Source organism: Halichoerus grypus, chromosome 6 (assembly GCF_964656455.1).
Source record: "Halichoerus grypus chromosome 6, mHalGry1.hap1.1, whole genome shotgun sequence".
Lineage (NCBI taxonomy): Eukaryota > Metazoa > Chordata > Mammalia > Carnivora > Phocidae > Halichoerus > Halichoerus grypus.
The window spans coordinates 33,678,524-33,698,349 of NC_135717.1; the positions used below are offsets into that span (position 1 = coordinate 33,678,524).

Consider the following 19,826-nt stretch of genomic DNA (forward strand, 5'->3'; position numbering starts at 1 on the left):
TGTTTAAATAAACTTACTTTGGTTTTTTTCCTTTATTTTTTAAGATTTATTTAAGTAATCTCTACACCCAACGTAGGGCTTAAACCTACAACCCTGACATCGAGAGTCACATGCTCCACCTGCTGAGCCAGCCAGGCGCCCTTAAATGAACTTACTCGGAAAGGGGACTTGCAGCACTGAGGTGAGAGGTCTGCCCAAGGCTCCGGGCCTGAGGCCCGCTCTGCTCCACCAGAGGAGGCTAGCAAGTTCAGAGGGGTGGTGAGGCCCTGGCGCTACCCTGGGGAGAGTTTCTCCTCTGCAGCATCAAAGAGTGAACGGACTTGAAGAGCCTTGTGGTTTCGCTGCCTGCTTCGAGGAGGGTGGACTGGTGTGTGTGTTGGGGGTGATCTGGGGGTCCAAGGGTTCAGAGCTGTGAGCAGCCTCCCTGCCCTCCCGCCCTACTCGAGGGCGTGTTGGGTCCAAGGCTGCAGGGTGCTCATTACTCAAGGAAGGAGCACTCTGTGGTTTTTTCCAATTGTATTTAGCCAGAGGTCTTTCAGCTCTGGTTCTTTATCAGGCTGCCTGGGTGTTGATGACTTCTCTGCCTCAGTAGATAAGCCAGTTCCAGGAAAATCTTATTAAACCACAGATACAGCTTGTCTTACTGACTTCAGAGGAAGAGATGAGAGCAAAGCTGGTCCTTCTGATCAAGGAAATCCACGCCTGGGCTTCTAACGCTGTGGGACCCTGCCCTGCAGGCCACGGCAGGGTGGAGCGGCTGTCTGTGAGGCTGCTATCACAGCAGTAAGTTAGGAGGCAGAGGGCCTTTGGTTCAACTCCTTGGGCTCCCTGCACACACTGGACAAACCCTGTGACCTCTTGAAACCTGGTCCCGTGGGTAAGCTAGAGATGATGTTAAAAGACCTACAGTTATAGGACTGTTGTGGGGGTCTAATGGGATAGTGTGTAAGGTGCTTAGCAATATGCCAGGCCTATGGCAAATTCTCAGTAGTTACCAGTTAGAAAAAAATCATCTCAAAGACTACAGATAGGGGAGGAAAGGCAGCCAGCGGAGAACTTTCAGAACTCCCTGTGCTTTCTCAACTTCTGCTGGCCTGATCTCTCACGCCCCCATACATTTGTTGGCTGGTTGGGGATGAGAACTGAGGGAGGCCTGCAGGGGCTGGGGTCAGAAGGATGGTGGAGTTAGCTGGGAAGAGAAGGGCCTGCAGCCCATGGCTGTTACATGGTAGAGCTAGGATTTGACCCTGAGAACTCCAGAACCAGCCCTTTCACTCCAACCGAGAATGCAGACGGGGTTGTGTAAATCAAAGAACCCAAAATGCCTTCAGAGGCCAAAGTGTGTCTGAATGATGGGCTTCCAAAAAAGAATCAGTCACCTTACTGTCTAATTGCATCTCAATGGGAAATAAATAGGGACTGGCATCATGCATGAAGGGTCAGGCTTCACCAGATGAGACGCTCAGCCCCCACAGACCATTGAGCACAGCAGCGACCTGCGTGTCTGTGTCAGCCCTATCCATCCCATCATCTGCCGTGCCCTCCTCCAGCAGCAAGCCAGGCTCTGTATGGGCCAGAGGTGAGCCTGGTGAGGCACATGCTGCTGGTGCCCCCACTGCTCACCTTGGCTGGGCAGGCCACCCCTCTCCCAGCTGCCTGTGTGGGGGCCAGTAACAGCTCCAGCTGCCTCTTTTTCTGGAAAACTGCCCTTGGTGAATGGAAGCCCCTTTGCCTAAGAGATGAGCCGTGTCCTTCCTGCAGGCACCTAACAGGCAATGACTGACTGCCACTGGGGTACAAAAAGGCCAGCCTCTTTGACGCTGCCTGGGACCAACTCTGGGGTGCAAGTCATGCTCCAGAGCCCCCTGTGGGATCAGGCCATGGCTAGTCTCTGGCTGAGACCTCATCCTTCTTAGCCCTTCCCTCTCTCCCCTGTCTCCTGAGAGCATGCCCTTAATAAGCAACTTGCACAGAACCCCTGCCTCAGGCTCTTCTATGACACCTAACCTAAGACAGCTGACATTAAAGGCTAGGGTTCCACAGACCTGGGCTCATGTCCCGGCCATGCTTCCTCTGCAAGCCACGTCACCTCTCTGAGCTTTGCTTATCTATCTACAAAATGGGGGCATTAATACATACTCACCCTGTGGGGTTTTGAGGAAGAGTCAATGGGAGAAGAGCAGGCACATAAAGTCCCTATAATAGATCCTCTACCAATTACTTGCTCCTTTTCTCTGCCCTTGAAGGAAGTGTCTGGCAGCACACAGGGATGTGTGTACTGGAAGGAGCATCTAAAGTCTGGACTGCCACAACTAACAGAGAGGAGGTACATACGAGGGTGGGTATCCCAGCTCTTACCTATGGGAACAGAGGAAATCTGGGAGTATAGGTCCAACATCCGGTTGCCATCCACATCGACCAGGTAATTGCCTCGGCTCTCTTCATAATTGCAGAAAAAGTGCACAGCCTCTGCATTCTTGGAGAAAACAGAGACTGATTCAGGGTTGCCACAATCCCCTAGATTCTTCGTCTTTTCGGATGAAGCTTGAACTGGTGAAGTAAACCATATCCTGCCCATTCTATGGTCACACAGAGGGTATCTGTGGGTGCTTACATGAATGGTTTGCTTTATAATAGTTTACTAAGCTGTAAATTTGTATTTTATGAATTTTTCTGTATTTTATATATCACAACAAAAGGTTCAGAAATAAATCTGAAGAAGATTCTGATGTTAAGATGATGGTAAGCCTTAGAGCAACCATGAAGAAAACTAAAAAATATATAGTAATTATGAAAGAAATTAAAGTAGCACACTAGAAGATATCCACTTAATGCAAAAAAAGTAAAAGAGGAACAAAAATATATGAGACATATAGAGAACAAAGAGTAAAATGGAAGATATAAATATAACAATGAGAACATTAACTGTGTGTGCATTAAACAACCCAATCAAAAATCAGAAACTGTCAGATTGGATAAAAAGATGCAACTATATGCTGTCTACATGAGACATACTTTCAGTGCAAGAATACAAATAGGTTGAAAGTAAAAGGATGGAAAAAGATACATGATTCTTAGAGCAATCCTAGGAAAGCTGAAATGGTTTATATTAATCAGACAAAATCAATGTTAAACAAAAGTGTTTCTAGAGGTGAAGTCCACTAAAAAGATATAACGATTATAAACATGTAAGCACCTGATAACAGAGCCCCAAAATACATGAAGCAAAAATGGGCAAAAGTGAAGAAAATATAGTTATAAGAGGAGAGCTGGCAGCTTTAATAGCTGGCTTTCAATAGTGGATAAAACAAACAGGCAGAAGATTAGCAAGGAAATAAGACTTGAACAACACTCTAAACCAACAGGTCCCACAAACACTTATGGAACACTCCACCCAAAAGTCGTAGAGCACACATTCTCCTCAAGTGTACGTGGAACATTTTCCAGGATAGACAATATAAAAGCCTCAGTAAATTTAAAAGGATTGAAATCACACAAAATATGTTTCCCAATCACAATAGAATGAAACTGGAAATCAGTAACAGAAAGAAATTTGGGAAGTTCACCAAAATGTGGAAACTAACACATAAATAACAAATAAGTCAAAAAAGAAATCGTAAGGGAAATTAGGGGGGAAAAAAGGTTTAGAACAAAGTCAGTTGCATTTTTTTTAAAGAGCTGGCACAGCCTAAATGTTTGTGTCCCTCAGTTAAGTCATGGCAGAGAAGGAGTGGAGGGGATGCTAGCTCATCCTCACTTACCTGAATTATATTCAGCTGTTTCATTAACTCCTGCAGGCAAGAAAAGCAAAAGCATTATAGCAAGGACATACTCTTGCCAAAGAAACTTCAAGTCTTTCAAGTCTTGGGGCTTCCCCCAACCCTTATGCCAATAACTTCATAGTTAATTAGTCAGCAATATTATAATTGTTTAAAAATTGCTTAATATAAATAGTTGGCAGGAAACTATTCCTGCCAGTTACATTACCAGTGTAACAGAGATTTAGAAACTTGAAAGGATAACAATAAAATATTTAAGCTAAAGGTATTTATTTAGTGCTCATAAAAGCATAGGTCTCCCCCCCTTTTTTTTAAGTAGGCTCCACACCCAGTGACCTTGAGATCAAGACCTGAGCTGAGCTCAAGAGTCGAACGCTTAATGGACTGAGCCACCCAGGCACCCTGGTTCCCTTTTCATTTGGGAAAAAAGGCTTTAACACCGTTAGAAAAAATAAAATCAACTGAAAATATAAACTTGCTCATCAAAGAACCATTTATAATTATAATCTGAACACTCCAAAAACCACATGTACAAGTCTGTATAGAAACTGGGAATTATAAATTGGGAACTGGGAACTAGTTGCTTTACTACTACAAAGATTTAATCTATAAAAATAATACAACATAAAATCAACTTTAGCAATTAGTGTCATAAAATTATATATTTCCACATAAAAATAGAAACTAATACTAAGGACAAGAATATAAAAAAAATTATTCCAGGTATTTCACCACTATGAAATTAAAATCCACTCCTCCTCCACAGAAATATGCATGAAAAAATGTCCCTCCTTCCGTTGGTAAAATGCTATCAAAATAACTACAATCACTTGCATTAGTACAAAGATTTCTGGATTTATAAAATAGTTGCAGTGACAAAAGGGATATTTTCTGACAGTAAAAAAAGTGGCACTGTGGATAAAATCTGCAAAATCTGCAAAATCTGCAAAAAAAAGCCAGTTTGTATTAAAAAGGTTTACACTGTTATTTTTTCGGTGCAAACATTAGAAACAGTATAGCACATCACAACATAGAGCCAAGGTTAGTCAGCCTTCTGAAATGCATAATATGCACGTTGTGTAGCATCTTTGAGGAGAGGCACCAACCTCCCTCATCGGACTCATCTTGTGCCTCTTCCATCTCACACAGTAACATCTATTCCAGGGATTCAGAGCTACCCAATGTGTCTCATATGCCATGTCCTGTCACCCTGCACGCCTCTCCACATACCGTTCCCCTTGTCTACAAAAGAATAATGCACTCCTTTGGTGAGTTCTTCCTTTTTATCCTTCAAGGTCAAGATCAAGATCAAGGGCCTTTGCTACCCTGCCCTGTGCCATCTAGCATTGCCATTTTCTTCCACTTTGGTCAGATGTTCTGCCCCAGACCTTCACTCTGGACTCAAAGCAAGCCATGTGACTTCCTTTGGCCAACAGAATGAGGTAGGAGTGATGGTACACCAATGTGGAACCTAGACCTTAAGAGACCCATTATGTGCTCTTCTCTGCCACTGCCATGAGGATGAGCCCAGCCCAGGGGCTGGAGGATGAGAGACACATGGAGTAGAGCCAGGTCACTGCAGTGACTAAGACAAGCTCAGCCTAGATCAACCAGTGGTCAGTCATCCCCCAGGCATGTAGATGGGCCCAACAGAGCTGCCTAGCTAACTCCCAGTTAACCCCAGATGCGTAAGTCATCTGTATGCTACTGAGGTTCTGTAATTTGTACACAGCATTACTGTGACAACAGACAATTGATACATCTCCTCTGAGAAGGCGTCTTTGACTTTTCACGGCAGAATGGCCTAGTTTAATGTCCTGGATCTCTAGTGGTAAGCTCTCTGAAAGCAGCTAAGAACGCAGGTCCGTAAGCTTCGCTGTGTTCTTGCCTCATGGACTCCTTTCGCTCCATTCTTAAGAACACCACTCAAGTGTGCTCAACTCACCCGAGATCTAGGCCCTGGGACTTCAGTCTTCATCAGAGGCCCGTCATAATCAAATTCGACGTCGACTTTGGCTGCGGCTTGACTGATGTGTCTGGAGCCTGTAGTAGACAAAGATGGTGAGAATCCCTGGTAACAGTAGGTATAATGAGAACTCTGACCTAACAGGTGCCCAATGTCCCCAACAGAGACCCCATCCTAGCCAGACCACCCCTGAACATGGAGTCTGGCCAGACCTGGGCACCACAAAAACAGTGCAGATTCCAACAAATGGGAAAGCCCAGTGCTAGTGAAGTTGTAGGCAAATAGGTATGCTCATGTTCTGCTGGTGTGAGTATCAGCTAATGATGTCTTCCTATTCCTTTCCACCGAGCAATCTCATTTCATGATTCATCCTAAGAAAATAATGGGACCAGTACACAAAAATGTATGTTACAAATATTTATAATAATACTGTCTTTCAACAAGAAAACAACCTAAATTTCCAACAATGGACGGCAGCTAAACACAATATGGCATATTCCACTATTTCAGGGACATGGACATTTTTATTATTATTTTTTTTTTTTTTTGAGAGAGAGGGAGAGAGAGCACGAGTGTGGAGGGGCAGAGGGAGAAGGAGAGAATCTTATGTAGACTCCATGCTGGGCGTGGAGCCCAATGTGGAGCTCGATCTCACAACCCTGAGATCAGGACCTGAGCTGAAATCAAGAGTTGGACACTTAACTAACTGAGCCACCCAGGCGCCCCTGGAAATTTTGAACTTTTATGGACATGGAAAGATGGCCATAGTATTACCATGTGAAAGGTCCGATTATAAAGATTATCCAAATTTTGCCAAAATTTAATTTATACCCAAACTTATATCCAAATGTCTCTATAGAGCAGAGTTCCTCAGCCCTTAGTGCTACTGGCATTTCGGGCCAGATAACTCTCTGTTGTGGGGCCGTCCTGTGCACTGGAGGATGTTTATCTGCATCCCTGGCTCCACCCACCGGGTGCCAGGAGCACCGCCCCCCGAGTTGTGCCCCTAGTTGTGGCATTCAAAAATCACCTAGGAGGAATAATCAAATGTCTAAATTCAGGTGGTCCCCGGGGCGCCTGGGTGGCTCAGTCGGTTAAGTGTCTGCCTTCAGCTCAGGTCATAATCTCAGGGTCCTGGTATCGAGTCCTGCATCGGGCTCCCTGCTCAGCAGGGAGCCTGCTTCTCCCTCTCTCTCTGCCCCCCCCCCCCGCTCCTGCTCTCTCTCTCAAATAAATAAATAAAACCTTTTTTAAAAAAAAAACTCTTCTAATTTTCAGGTGGTTTGGGGCACAAGTTACTTGCTTGAGATCCATTTCACATTTCTGCATTGTAATAAATGTACATAGGGGAGTTCCCAGGCTAGACCCACAAGGCTTTTGAGCTCAGCATGTGGCGGAAATAAAGGGCAGCCTGAACCCCAAGTCTTGATCCCTGACTGAAAGACATCTGTGCTGAACCCTTGATCCCTGACTGAAAGACATCTGTGCTGAACCCAAGGTAAGGGTTGGGTGACAGACCATCAGTAACCCCCAGAAATCCCTTTAATGTCCCTGCTCATCTTTGATCTTCCTGGCACGTAAGTGGTACATGGGAAATGTTAGTTCCTCTTACTTGGGTTGCATCAAACTAGGGAATCACATGTAAGTCGTATACATGATTTCACTTCTCTTTATGCAACCCTGAGGGGTACAGTATTGTTTCCATTTTATAGGAGAGAAAACCAAAACTCAGAGAAGCAAAGAACATGCTAGGCTCTGTTTGTCTCTCCCTCCCTCCCTCTCTCTGTCTCGCACACACACAGCTTGCGAAACTCTACAAAGCCATATTAGAAAACATATTTAAATTCATTCTTAATTTTCCATAATTGCTCTGGATATCAAAGAGGGTTTTTGAAATTAATTATGTAACAAAATGTAGCCCTTTGAACATGAAGTCCAGTTAAAATCCAGTGCTACTCTTATTTGAAGGCATGAAGCAGCCAGCTTTTATTGTTTTCTGTTTGATCTTAAAATGAAAAGGGAATCCCTAAAGAGTTTGTCCCATTAGCAGAGCGTTAAAGGTCGTGGAACATATCGATGACTTCTTTTTTACATTAAACGTGACTGGTCCAGACTGATTCCAGCTAGACCTGCATAAAACAAGGACGCACGTTTGGATAAAAAACAGTTCTTAACTGGTGCGGGTCCCACTGTTTCTAGTAGAGGGAAAGTGAAAAATTCAAAGTTGCAAGCTGTCCTCTAATGAGGACACACAGGTCCGCTCTTCCTTTCTCCAGAAAGTGTCTTGACACCATGCCGAAGCAGCCAGATTTCCTGGGATCTGGAAAGTGGAAATGCTGGTGCTGGAAGATCCCCAGTGGGAGCCGCAGCTGAAAGGGTCTCGAGAGGAATGACAGGCGCGAGTGGGGTCATGTGGGGCTATTGGTAAAAGGACACCAAGGCTGCGAGCAGACGGCAGCAGGGGAGTGGAGAGAGGGCGAGAACCCATCCCCCAGGGATCAGGGAGGGATGGGGCATGAGACGGGGAAGCTGAGGGACAGGTCTGTATGAAGAGCTGCATCGGTTCCTACCATGTGCCAAGTCTTCGTGGGTGTGGATGAAAGAGGGCCAGGGCCTCTGGGCAGAGATCCTGAAAACCACAGCCTGGTAAGTTTGCTGGCAACAGGGCTATCGAACACGGGATGATGGGGCAGCTAGCATGGATTCAGCCCCCACTGTGTGCTAGGCAGGCCCTACCCAGGCGAACTCCCATCTACTGTTTTTATTTATCCACAACCCTCTCGAGAGATGGTTCTCAGGTTATAGATGAGGAGCAGAGAGGTTAAGCAACTTTCCCAAGGCCACATACCAAGTCAGCTGCAGAGCCAGGATTTGAACCCAGGTCCGATGCTTTTGCTTTTCCTACTATATTTCAATCATGACTTTTTGTAGAGGAAAATAACCAAATACCAACATAACAAATATTCTCTTGCGTATTTTTTTTTGCGGTGGGCTCCACGCCCAACGTAGGGCTTGAGCTCATGACCCTGAGATCAAGAGTCGCACACTCTACAGACTGAGCCAGCCAGGTGCCCCCGAATATTCTCTTAATGATGATATATAATCATGATATATAAACCACAGGAGAAAACAACCAGATTTCCTTTCCTGGGATCTCTTACAACAAGTCACGCGAGCAGAGGTGTCCATTCATCAGGAGTTCATGGTGAGCATACCCAACAGCATCCCAAGCACTCTCCATGGACTGTCTCACTTAAGCCTCACAACCCCCTGGGAGGTAGATGTCATGATCATTCCCATGTTACAGGTGAAGACACTGAAGCTCAGAAAGGTCAACTAGTTTGCCCAAGGTCACATAGCTGGTAAGCGGCTAAGCTGAGAATTTGTCCTTCAGACCTCTCCTTTCCCAGAGACTATCCTTCATCTCATCTCGTGCCGGGCTCTGAAATGAAACATTTGCAGCAAAACAACTCACTTCCTTCAAAGACAAATTCCTAGAGGCACAAAGAAGAAAAGAAAGTTTGAATTAATATTGAACTACCCAGCATTTTCATTCATGAACGAAGCAGCATAGCCAGGAGGCAGGCGTGTGCCTCAACACCTGAGACCCCGCAAGGTGGGGGGGTGGTCCACCCAGCCCTCTGGGTCTGATGACGATGCCTGCCACCCTCGGGGCCTCGCCAATCCAGAGTCAATGTTTAACTCCAAACTATAAAAACAGCCATCAAATGTTTTTACTGTTCTCTTGATCTTTAGAGTGAGAGTAATAAACGAATGCCAGTTTCCCAAACAGCAAGGTCTCTGTATGTGAGCCTGGCCAAAGTCAAAGTCAAGTTCAATTGGAGTTGTATGCTCTGCTTTTCTTTTAAAAAATCTTATCCTCCCTCCCCCCAAGTGTCCACCCTACTTATTATTTTTTTAACCAATTAAGATCTATAATATCTGGAGAATACTACTAGCATAAATTACTACATGCTGTCCCAGAGAAGTATCATTCCTTAAAATCTGTTTAATTCTGATAAACCTCCAGTAAGAACTTCAAGTGTAACCTATCATCCCATAGAGATGCCCAGACTTGCGTTGGGGGTGCGCCTGGCTGGATACCACTTCCTCCCTGCTTCTCTGGGGAAGGGAAGACCACGGCCTCTGCTCGGGGCCGATGTGAAATTAGTTCAACTAATGACCTCCCAAGATGGGAGGCAAAAAACTTCATGAATCAGTTTTGCTGTTATCCTCAGCACGTCGTCCTGTGTGTCCTGTTTGGATCCTTTCCTAGCCATGAAAAGAGCATCACACTTCTTCCAGCGACATCTCAGGGTTTGAAAGTTTGGGTCCATGTGGTCTGCGAGCAGATGTTGTGTTGAATGATCTAGAAACGCCAAATATCAGAGGGCAACTGCGCCACCTTTTGACAGCGGTAATTCTGCATCGGATTTAGCCTCGCAGCCTGAATACTGGCATCATGTCGGCCGGGATAAATCATACTTTTAAGGGTGGTCATACACATAATCATGTCTCTGTGTCCTCTGTAAACTTGCAATCGATTGTGGGTCTGTGACCCACAGACACAAACTTCTCCAGGCACGAGGCCACCATCATTTTTCCTAGGATTTTCCTACAGTCACTGTGTGATTGTGACTTTCACAGATCCACGCAAGGTCACCAGTACGAATACTGTAGGCATAGGCTGACTGAGCCGGGCTGGAGCCACTGAACACAAGGTCACACACCACCTTCATGCAAAGGATGGTTTGCTGGGGCCCTCCGGAGGACTCCGAGGAGGAGTCCCTTCTGTGCATCTCATGGTCCAGGCACGAGACCCAACAACGAGCCACTTTGGGGGCACCCTCCTCAGCTGTGGTGAGACAGCTGCCAGCCTGAGGACCATGGTGTTCAAAGACCTCGAGTCGTTTATTGTTCTTGATGAAGGTGACCACAGTGCCATTTGCCAGCCCTGCATAGAAGATTCGCTGTCTACTATGGCTCTTCCTGCTGTGGTTGCTCCACATGCCCTCGCGTCTGAATGCGTAGCAGCCAATGGTGTGGCCGCTGGAGCTAGTGTAAAGGGCATCTCCCCAGAGGTTCCAGCATCAGGGGGCAGCTCACTTCGGAGGTACAGCTCTCACAGACACCATGCACTTCCGACTCACCAGCTAGAAGCTCGGACAGTGTTCTCTGCTGAACAGGTAAGTTCTCAGGTATCTGAATTGCATTCTTCACTGAGGCTGGGTGCCCCTCACCCTGCCTTTTGTGACTCATCCTCATCTCCGGGCTCTGAGGATATTTGTTTTGTTTTGTGTTTAAAGATTTTATTTATTTATTTGACAGAGAGAGACACAGCAAGAGAGGGAACACAAGCAGGGGGAGTGGGAGAGGGAGAAGCAGGCTCCCCGCCGAGCAGGGAGCCCGATGCAGGGCTCGATCCCAGGACCCTGGGATCATGACCTGAGCCGAAGGCAGACGCTTAACCACCCAGGTGCCCCTCTAGGATATTTGTAAAGAGTTCTTTGATCCCTTCATGGAAGAGATCACCGTCTGAGTGTGTGCCACACTCACAGGGACACCATCCTTACAGCAAGCGCCAATTCCTACATAGAGCTAACTTTATCACAACCACAACGACGTGTTTCTCATGAGTTTTGCTCTCTGGGGTCTCAAATACCCTTTTCAGATTGACTGTTTGGTTTCTCAAGAGAAACCAGAGTCAGAAGAATCAATGGCCACTGCCTGGAACTGAGGTTTAGGAGTTCCTAGGACTTCTCATCTCTGACACTCTTGTTCTGGACCACTTCTGCTGCCTTCCCACGTGGAGGCTGTAACTCTCCCCACTTTGGTTGACTTTCCTGTTTTTACTTCCCTTGCAGGGTGAGCAGTAAATACATCCTGTCCAGTGTCACTGTTCTCAAGAACATGGGCAGCCCACAGAGCCTTCTTCTTCCTGAGTTTCTTTTTCCTCGTTTCCCGTTGTTCCAGCTGATGTCGGAGTGGACTCCGCCTGTGTGCAGGCTGGTCAACTGGAGGTGGGGCTCCTTCTCCAAGGGGGGTTTCTGATGCAAATGACAATCTTGGAAGACCCACTATTGCCTTTGGGTGGCTCCTCACCTTTTTCACCTATGCTTGGGGCGGGGGGGCAGTTGATTTTGAAGAGCATGTGTCTCCTCTCTTCCTGGTGTTTCCTTGCTCCGTGGAGATCCTTGGTTCTTGGCTAAGCTCCTGGCAAGCTTCCGTCAGCCCTGAGAAGGACGAGGTTGCGGTGATGGCTGGCTAAGCTGGACCACTGGCACTGTTCTCTCTGTTAGCTCGCAGTCATTCCTCGGATGCACTGCAAGCCACAGCCTCGTGACACGGCACTCACATTCTTGCATTCTCATCTTGTTCGGGAGACGTTCTCCTTTAACCTGAACAGAGGCATCTGGAGCAGGAACACTGCCGCAGACTCGGAGAGCAGGGGATGTGGCTGCTCGGACAGGACTCCCGTGGGTGAAGGGGACCCAGAGGCCGATCCACCCCCAGGAACTCTCCATTTCTAAGCCTGGCTGTCATTGTGCTCAGTGCAGAGGCACAGCTGCCGTCTGTGTCTGCATCTGCCAAACTGGAGACCGCAGGGCTGACGATGAACTTGACGGAAGAGGGCTTCCTTCTCCATCACTCTTCTGGGCGTGCTGGCTCTCTAAGGGGGCAGGGAACTCTCCGGGCTGTTCAGGTCTTTTGCCAAATGCATCATAGGTATGGTATGGTCAGAGGAGAGTTGTGCACTATGTCGCCTCTGAGTAGCAAAGTTCCAGCCCTTTCTCCTGTTCTCAGGAAGGCAGCATGCCACTGATTTTTTTAACACACTCATGGAGGAAAATATCAACAATTTCACCACCCAGAGGTAACCGCTTTGCTGTCTAGTCTCTCAGTCTCTGCACTCCATTTGCCAGGATAAGATTATCAATGATTTGGGGGGAGGGGCATGAAGCAATGCCATTGGGAGCACTGTCTCAGCCCTGAGCCACCGTGTCTAATGGCTTCACAGTGATCTGATGGGTGCAGACACCACACCAACACCTAAGCACAGTGGGTGTGGTGAGGGCTGAAGCACCCTCCTGCTCTCCCTCACTCCGGGGAAGCAGGTGCCATGTTGTGAGCTGCTCTGTGGAGATGTCCATGTGGCCCCAAATCGAGCCAGAGCCACAGGAGTGAGCTTGGAAGCAGATCCCCCAGCTTCCACATTGAGCCTTCCGGTGAGACCGCAGCCCTGGCTAACAGCTCAGCTGTACCCTCGTGAAAGACCTGGAGCCAGAACATCCAGCTAAGCTGCCCCCCAACCCAGATTCCTAATCCACACGAACCATGAAATAAATAAATAATTATATAAAATATTAAATAAAAAACATTATTTTAACCTGCTAAGTTTGGGGCTATTTGTCACAAGGCAATAAATAACTAATATAGCAGTTAAGGTTGCAAGTTTTGGGACCAGCCGGGCTCTCCGTTCAAAGCCTGGTTCAGCCACTTGCTCGCGCTGAGGCTCTGGGAAAGTGATATAATTTCTCTGAGTCTCCCTTTCCTCTCCCAGGGGATTAAATGGATTAAAGGTTAGCTGTCATTTTACAATGATTTCCTTATTGCTACTTGCCCATCAGCAGTGTAGGAGTGCACAGATTCCTGAATCTTTGCCAACACTGTGGTTTAGTATTAAAAAACTCGTATCTATCAATCAACCCATCTATCAATCATCTATCATACTAGATATGTCAAAGTGATAGGCCAAAAGAAAAGAAAAAAAATTTCACGGTATGGTTCTCTCCATCTGGCACAAGTGTGCCAAAAAAAGATTCAGCTCTGGCCAAGAAAATGCAGAGCTGGTAACTCCGATTTAGTCACATCTGTCTTGGTTTTTCATCATGCCTCCATATCCATGCTTGTAAAATGGGAGTTAAGCCACTCCCCGCCTAATGGAAGCATAAACGAAGAGCTTTCACATGAACTGTTCCTTCTGAGACAAGAAATGTGCAAAGCAGGGAGGACACCAGTACCACCCCCACTTTCCCGAAGAGAAACGGAGGCTCACATCCTGCCCACTGGTCAGGCTCACTTGGTGAAATGGGGCCCATTAGTAGGAGTCTTGACCCACTGCTCTTTCCTGGTTTTCTCCTTGGGAAGGCTCCGACGTCCGTGAGAATGACCTGCAAAGGCGGAGCCACGCTCTCTCATCACTGGTGTATCCTCAGCGCCTGGCACAGTGCTCGGCACCCAGCAGGTGCTCCATAGTACTAGCTAGGGAGGACTCTCCCTCCTGCTTGGAGCACCCCATACCTGCACCACTGGTCAGGTTTCGGTTTATTTTTAACATAATAATGGGTCAGCATTAATATGCTTCTCTTATAATTGTGTAAAACAAAACAAAACCTCAAAACCTAACTCCTCAAGGCTACGGAGGTCAAGAACAAGGGAAGGCAGGAACTGTCACAGACCAGAGGAGATGACGTGACAACGCAGTGCGCTGGGGGAACTGGGGCTGGATCCTGGGATCCAGAAAGAGGCGTCAAGGGAAAGGCTGGTAAAATCCAAAGAGAAGTCTGGAGTTTGGTTAACAGTAAAATATAAGGCCAGCTTCTTAGTTTTCGACAAATGCATCCCAGTGATGTAAGATTTTAACTGTGGGGGACATTGCGGCACAGGGGACCTCTCTGGACTAGCTTAGTAATTTCTCTGCACTTGTAAAATCAGCCCAAGTTAAAAGGTTTATTTTAAAACAAAACCTGCTAATACTCCTGCGGGAGAGAGAACACGCCTGCTCTTTATCCTACCCAGGGTATAAACACCTGCATTCTACATGCGAACCAAGGCCACAGCCAGCACTTTGTCTTCAGAAGGCAGACGAGACCAATAAGAAAAGGACACAACGATGACAAACACGGGGCTCTGAGAGAACTGGGACAGGCTTGGTGGGGGGGATGTAGGGTTCCCCTAAGGGGGTTACCACTAGCCCCTCTTTCCCCCAGAGCCCCAGGGAGGCACATGGGGGAGGGATGATAACCCAGTGTTTGCAGCTAGACTGACTTTGCTTCTCTGAGGCTCGGCTTTCTCACCTGCAAAATGGGATTCATGCGTGCCTTCCGGTGGGGCCACTGGGAAGGAGGTCTCACGGGATCCTGCAAGCTGATGAGGCTGGCCTGGCCGAGCTGCCTGCACTCAGCGAGGCAGAGAGAAACAGAAGCCCCGGAGAGACGGAGAGACGTGGCCGCGGAGTGGGCGGTGCTGCAGGCCAGCTGGGGGTGGGTGGGTGCCCGCGAGGGAGAGTGCGGTGGGGGTAGCCGCCTCCTATCCAGTACCCTGGAAGCCCACTTGGCCTTTGGGTCAATCACAGGGATACTTGTAGCCTTCTTGTTTTCTTGGCAGCAAGCTCAGCTATGTGTTTTCCCCAACAGTCCCTGTGAGGACAGGCCGGACCCTTCCGGCTGCTGGGGCTGCCGCTCCAGGCAAGCAACGTGGCTCCAGGCCGGATCAGCTTCCTGTCCACCACAGAGCTGTTCGTTCGGGGACAGGAGTGCACGGCCGAGACGGGAGATGGAGGGGGGTGATGGGGACAGTTTTAGTGTGTGTGAGGGGGAGACAGCCCCAGAAATACCGGCTGGCCAGCCCCTTAACCCCCAAGGGCTCTCCCAGTCCAAGTATCCCCAGTCTGGATTGTGTTTCCCATCAGGACCAGTTCTTGCCAAGACCCCCCTCCACGGCTTACTGGGTGCGAGCAGGCTGTAGTTGTGCTGGAAGGTGCAGGCCAACCGCCGGCTGAGCAACATGAAGGCCATGATCCTCTCCTCCAGGAACAGAGGCCCCCTTCACACGCTTCCACCCTGGAAGAAACCAGAAATGCACAGTCAGGCCAGCCAAGAACACTTCCCTGCCATTTCCCATGTAGTTTCTTCTGACATCACATCCTTTGCTTTCATACTGGGGATACACTTTAAAAACCGAAGGCCAGGGGCACCTGGCTGGCTCAGTTGGAGGAGCATGTGAATCTTGATCTCTGGGTCGTGGGTTTGAGACCCATGTTAGTTGTAGAGATTCCTTCAATAAAAGTGTTTTCATTTGACCTTGACCACACCCCAGGCAGGATCACTGTGCACATTTTCTAGGTGGAAAACCAGAGCAAGGGGACAGAGCTGGCTTGAGATCCCTCTGCAGGCAAGCTGACCAGCTCGGTGCATCATCCACAGGGGACAAGCCAGCCCAATCTGTGAGATGGGAGGGCTCAGATGGAAGATTCAGAGCAGATGCAGTGGCCGCACAACACGGGAGGCTGGGAGCCCTGCTGCCCTGTCCCCACACTGAACACTGGTCCCCAGCACTGTCTGGGAATCCCAGGACCCCATGCAGTACCTGGTGGCCCGTTTTGGGGAGTGCATATTTCCAGTGTGACCAACCTTCTCAAGTTTGCTGGAGATGGAGGGGGTTCCCTGGATGTGGAACTTCGCTTTGGAACCCAGGGAGTGAGGGTTCTCAGCTCCCGTGCCCCAGACCCCTCCCAAGTCCTGCTCTCCCTGGCTAGACCTGCCAGTTGCCCATTGCTTTGTGGGCCTGGAACAACAGCCCCCCCACCTTGTTTTCTTTTTATCACCTCCCCCACCCCCTCCCCAGGCCACCATTCAAGTGTGTTCCCCCTGCATCTTTTGGTTTGTGGGTTTTCTTGCTAAATCCCTGCTTTGTTATCTGGAGTGTGTATTTTTGGTTATATTGTGCTGGATCTCAGAACAATGATGGAGCCATTCACGTCTCACAACTTCTGGACCCTGTTTCCTGAGTCCTTTCTGCATGCTGCACGCTGTGCTAAGCTCTTTGCATAGGGCACTATTAATATTCATTATTGTTATGAATGCGCACAATACTTTGTGGTCCCCTCTTTACAGATGAGGACACTGAGGCACAGAGAGGTTAATGGTGGATCTGAAAACAGATCTGTCTGACCCCAGAGTCACTGAGTCCTAACACTTCATAGATGTCCATCCATTCACGCTGCAACAAAACACAGAGGAAGCGCCAACTAGGGGCGGCTGCAGGCTTAGCAGCACGGGTGAGGACTTGGACGGATGTCTGGCACCAAGCTCAGGACGATGTGTTGGCAGTGCTCCCAACCCAGTACCCCAGAGCTAATGGGACGTGGAGCTGTATTATTAGAAGCAGAGACTAAACAAAGGAGGGCGGTGTTGGCACTGGTTTAAGGATTCACTCATTCCATGAATATTCATGGTGCACCTACTATGTGTCCCCCTCACCCTCTCCCCCCTGTGGGCACTGGGCACAGGGCACAGGGATCAGTCAAGTGCAGTGCTTGCCTTCCAAGCATGACCATGTCCTGAGCACCTAGAGGTGCTGCAGATACCACCCTGTTTCATCCCCAGAGCCCCAGGAGATGAATGGCTACGTCATTATCCACTCTTCACAGATGAGGCAACTGAGGTGCTCCTGGGAAGTGGGTGCAGGAGGTAGCTTTGGGGTGTCCGTTCAGCACACCGTGCCTCCCCGCTCTTGGAAACTTCCTCCTCTGTCTACAGGGGTGCAGACCCGGCAGCCCTGTCCATGCTGTGTGACCCCCCTGGCCGCAGCTGACTGGACGGGGACAGGCCAGAGTCCTGGGAGCTGTGGGGTCGCACCTCCTACCCCAGGAGAGGAGCCGGCATGCAGAACAGTGTGCAACAGAGAAGCAGCTGCAAGAGAGGACGGAGGTCCTGGACACAGAGGCTCCCTGGTTCCACCTCAAGCCTGCAGCCCAGCCTGGCCATGAGTGCACCACTCACTTCTGAACCTGTTGGGGCCAACCTGAGTCCCCCATATCCCTGGGGGTGAGCCGGTACGGCAGGGGGAGGGCCAGGAGTGTCAGGATCATAGATGTCCCTCCAAATGGAAGGACCGAGGGAGAAGTGTTCCCATCCCACTGGTCCAGAAGAAAGCTCCCTCCACCTTCCTTTTCGCCCCCGCCCCCTTTTAGCTTGCTTGAGTATCTGGGTTTCTTTTGCTTACAGAGTCCAGCTAATAGCACAGTTAGAGAATCAGACTGGGCCCCACATCTTGGGAGTGCACTGGGAGTGCCTGCCTAGGGCTCTCCTCCTCAGCCACCACCCAGCATGTGCAGGGTGGCTAAGGATAAAGTCTCTCCTGGTGGGGGCTCTGGGAGGCGTCCCAGGAGGAAGTGACTGTAGTCTGAGGGAGCGGGGTACGGTTCTGAAGGGCACTTTATCCCCCTCAATGTGCCCAGCCATCCAGTGGGGAGGGAGATGAGGACATGGAATTTCGGAGGGGTTATGTATTTGGCCTTGGTTACGGGAATGCCTGGGACTGTCTGAGCCCAAAGCCCTTCATGACAACATCGATTAACTCAGCGAATAACAAAACACCTCACCATAGTAGATACTGGGGCTTGATGAATACAAATGATCTAGTTCAGAGAGGAAATTTTGTTGCCTTTCAGCAGAGGAAATGTTATTGAGGAGAGCATGGGTCTGGAACATGCGACCATAAATTAACTGAGAAACCATACTCTTTCCTTGATAACTCAATGTTTTTTTGTTTTTGTTTTTTAATCTATTCCAGCAGCATATCCAACTCAAAGCAAGCCTGTTCATTTAGCAGCACAGTGACTATGCAGAACCAGCGGCTGCTGTCTCTCATTTAAAACCATTTGTCTCAAACTTAAGACTCCACACAATTTAATTTCCATTAAACATGTGTTTGAAAATGCGAGAATCTCGGAGAATGCGCATATTAACATCTGAATGCTCTGCAAAAGTGAGAGTCACACCTGCACACTTTCAATTACAAAATGTCACAATGGGAAATACATGGCGGTGACATTTTGGTGGCCTGCAGTTGAAATTGACCTTATAACAAAACCTGATCTCTATCAGACGTGAATTCTTAGCACAATATGCTTCCAACAATCAGAAGAGTTGATGTCATGTGCTCACTTTCTCTAGCCCACTAATTCAATCAACAAAAATTAATTAGGTGCCTGTTACAGGCAAGGCACTGCATTATGTAGGTATTGAGATGGGTAAAAGGCTCCTCTCTTTCTGAAGCTCATAATTTAGTGGCAGAGGGACGAGGGGAGAGAATAGGAGAATTTAATGCACTAGGCTGCTTTCCCCTTCATGTCAATAAATCCTTAAAATAACTGGGCAAGCTATGTATATAAAAATTTTCCAGTTCACTGTCAACGAGTAATTCTGTACCAGACAGGGTGAAATCATGACTTCTGCTGGTACGAATACGCAAGGTGCTGTGGAAACGCAGACAGAGATTCATTCTGGCGGGGCTTACGATGCCAGTGAGGTGTCACACGAGCTGCACCTTCAAAGGTGAGCAGATTTTCGGAAGCCACAGAGGAAAGGGGAGGTACCTCCAGCAAATGCTCAGGGGTGATGAGATGCAGAATGGGCAAGAGTCGGGGACATGGCGAGGGCGGCCAGGACACGAAATCACAGGGGAAGGGAAGGTGGAAGAGAAGAGGATGTACAGGGTCGGCTGGAGACACCCTCAGTGTGTGTGGGGGGGTCCAGCTCTTCCATCTTATTCAGAAGGGTCCTGCTCAGCCAGGTCCGGCGGAGGGGTGCACGGAACAAGCCACATGTCAATGAGATGCTGGGGTCACTGTGAGCTGAGGAGGGGGGCTCCCAAGGCATGTTGGAGGGCACCTACGGGGTGAGGGTTGAGAGGGAGGAAGGAGCCAGAGACCAGCTTCTAAATCCCTAGCCTTTAAGACTTATGGGTTCCTCGAAAAGTTGAACATAGCATTACCACACAGCTCAGCAATTCCGCTCCTTTTGTTGTTGTTGGTTTTTTTTTAGCAGGCTCCATGCCCAGTGCAGAGCCCAGTGCGGGGCTCGAACTCACAACCATGAGATCAAGACCCGAGCTGAGACCAAGAGTCAGATGCTCAATTGACTGAGCCACCCAAGCGCCCCCAACAATCCACTCCTAAGTGTACACCCCAAAGAATGCAAAATAGGAGCTCAAACAGATACATGTACACACACGTTGATATCAGCACCATCCACAATACCAAAGATGGAAGCCACCCAAGTGTACATCAGTGGCTG

At 48.4% G+C, this 19,826-nt stretch overlaps 1 protein-coding gene and 1 pseudogene across 2 annotated transcripts in view; both read right to left on the minus strand.

Annotated features, from left to right (window-relative positions):
- ABAT (4-aminobutyrate aminotransferase) overlaps positions 1 to 19,826 on the minus strand; it is a 79,922-nt gene that overhangs the window by 19,451 nt on the left and 40,645 nt on the right. For both annotated transcript variants that reach the window (XM_036074794.2, XM_036074799.2), the window contains exons 2-5: positions 15,473 to 15,587; positions 5,725 to 5,822; positions 3,762 to 3,791; positions 2,359 to 2,476 (exon numbers count right to left, since the gene is read on the minus strand). In XM_036074794.2, the coding sequence (XP_035930687.1) occupies positions 2,359 to 2,476; positions 3,762 to 3,791; positions 5,725 to 5,822; positions 15,473 to 15,542 (316 nt within the window). In that variant the 5' untranslated portion in view covers positions 15,543 to 15,587. The remainder of the gene's footprint in view (positions 1 to 2,358; positions 2,477 to 3,761; positions 3,792 to 5,724; positions 5,823 to 15,472; positions 15,588 to 19,826) is intronic.
- Positions 9,955 to 11,896, minus strand: LOC118524581 (zinc finger protein 106 pseudogene; annotated as a pseudogene).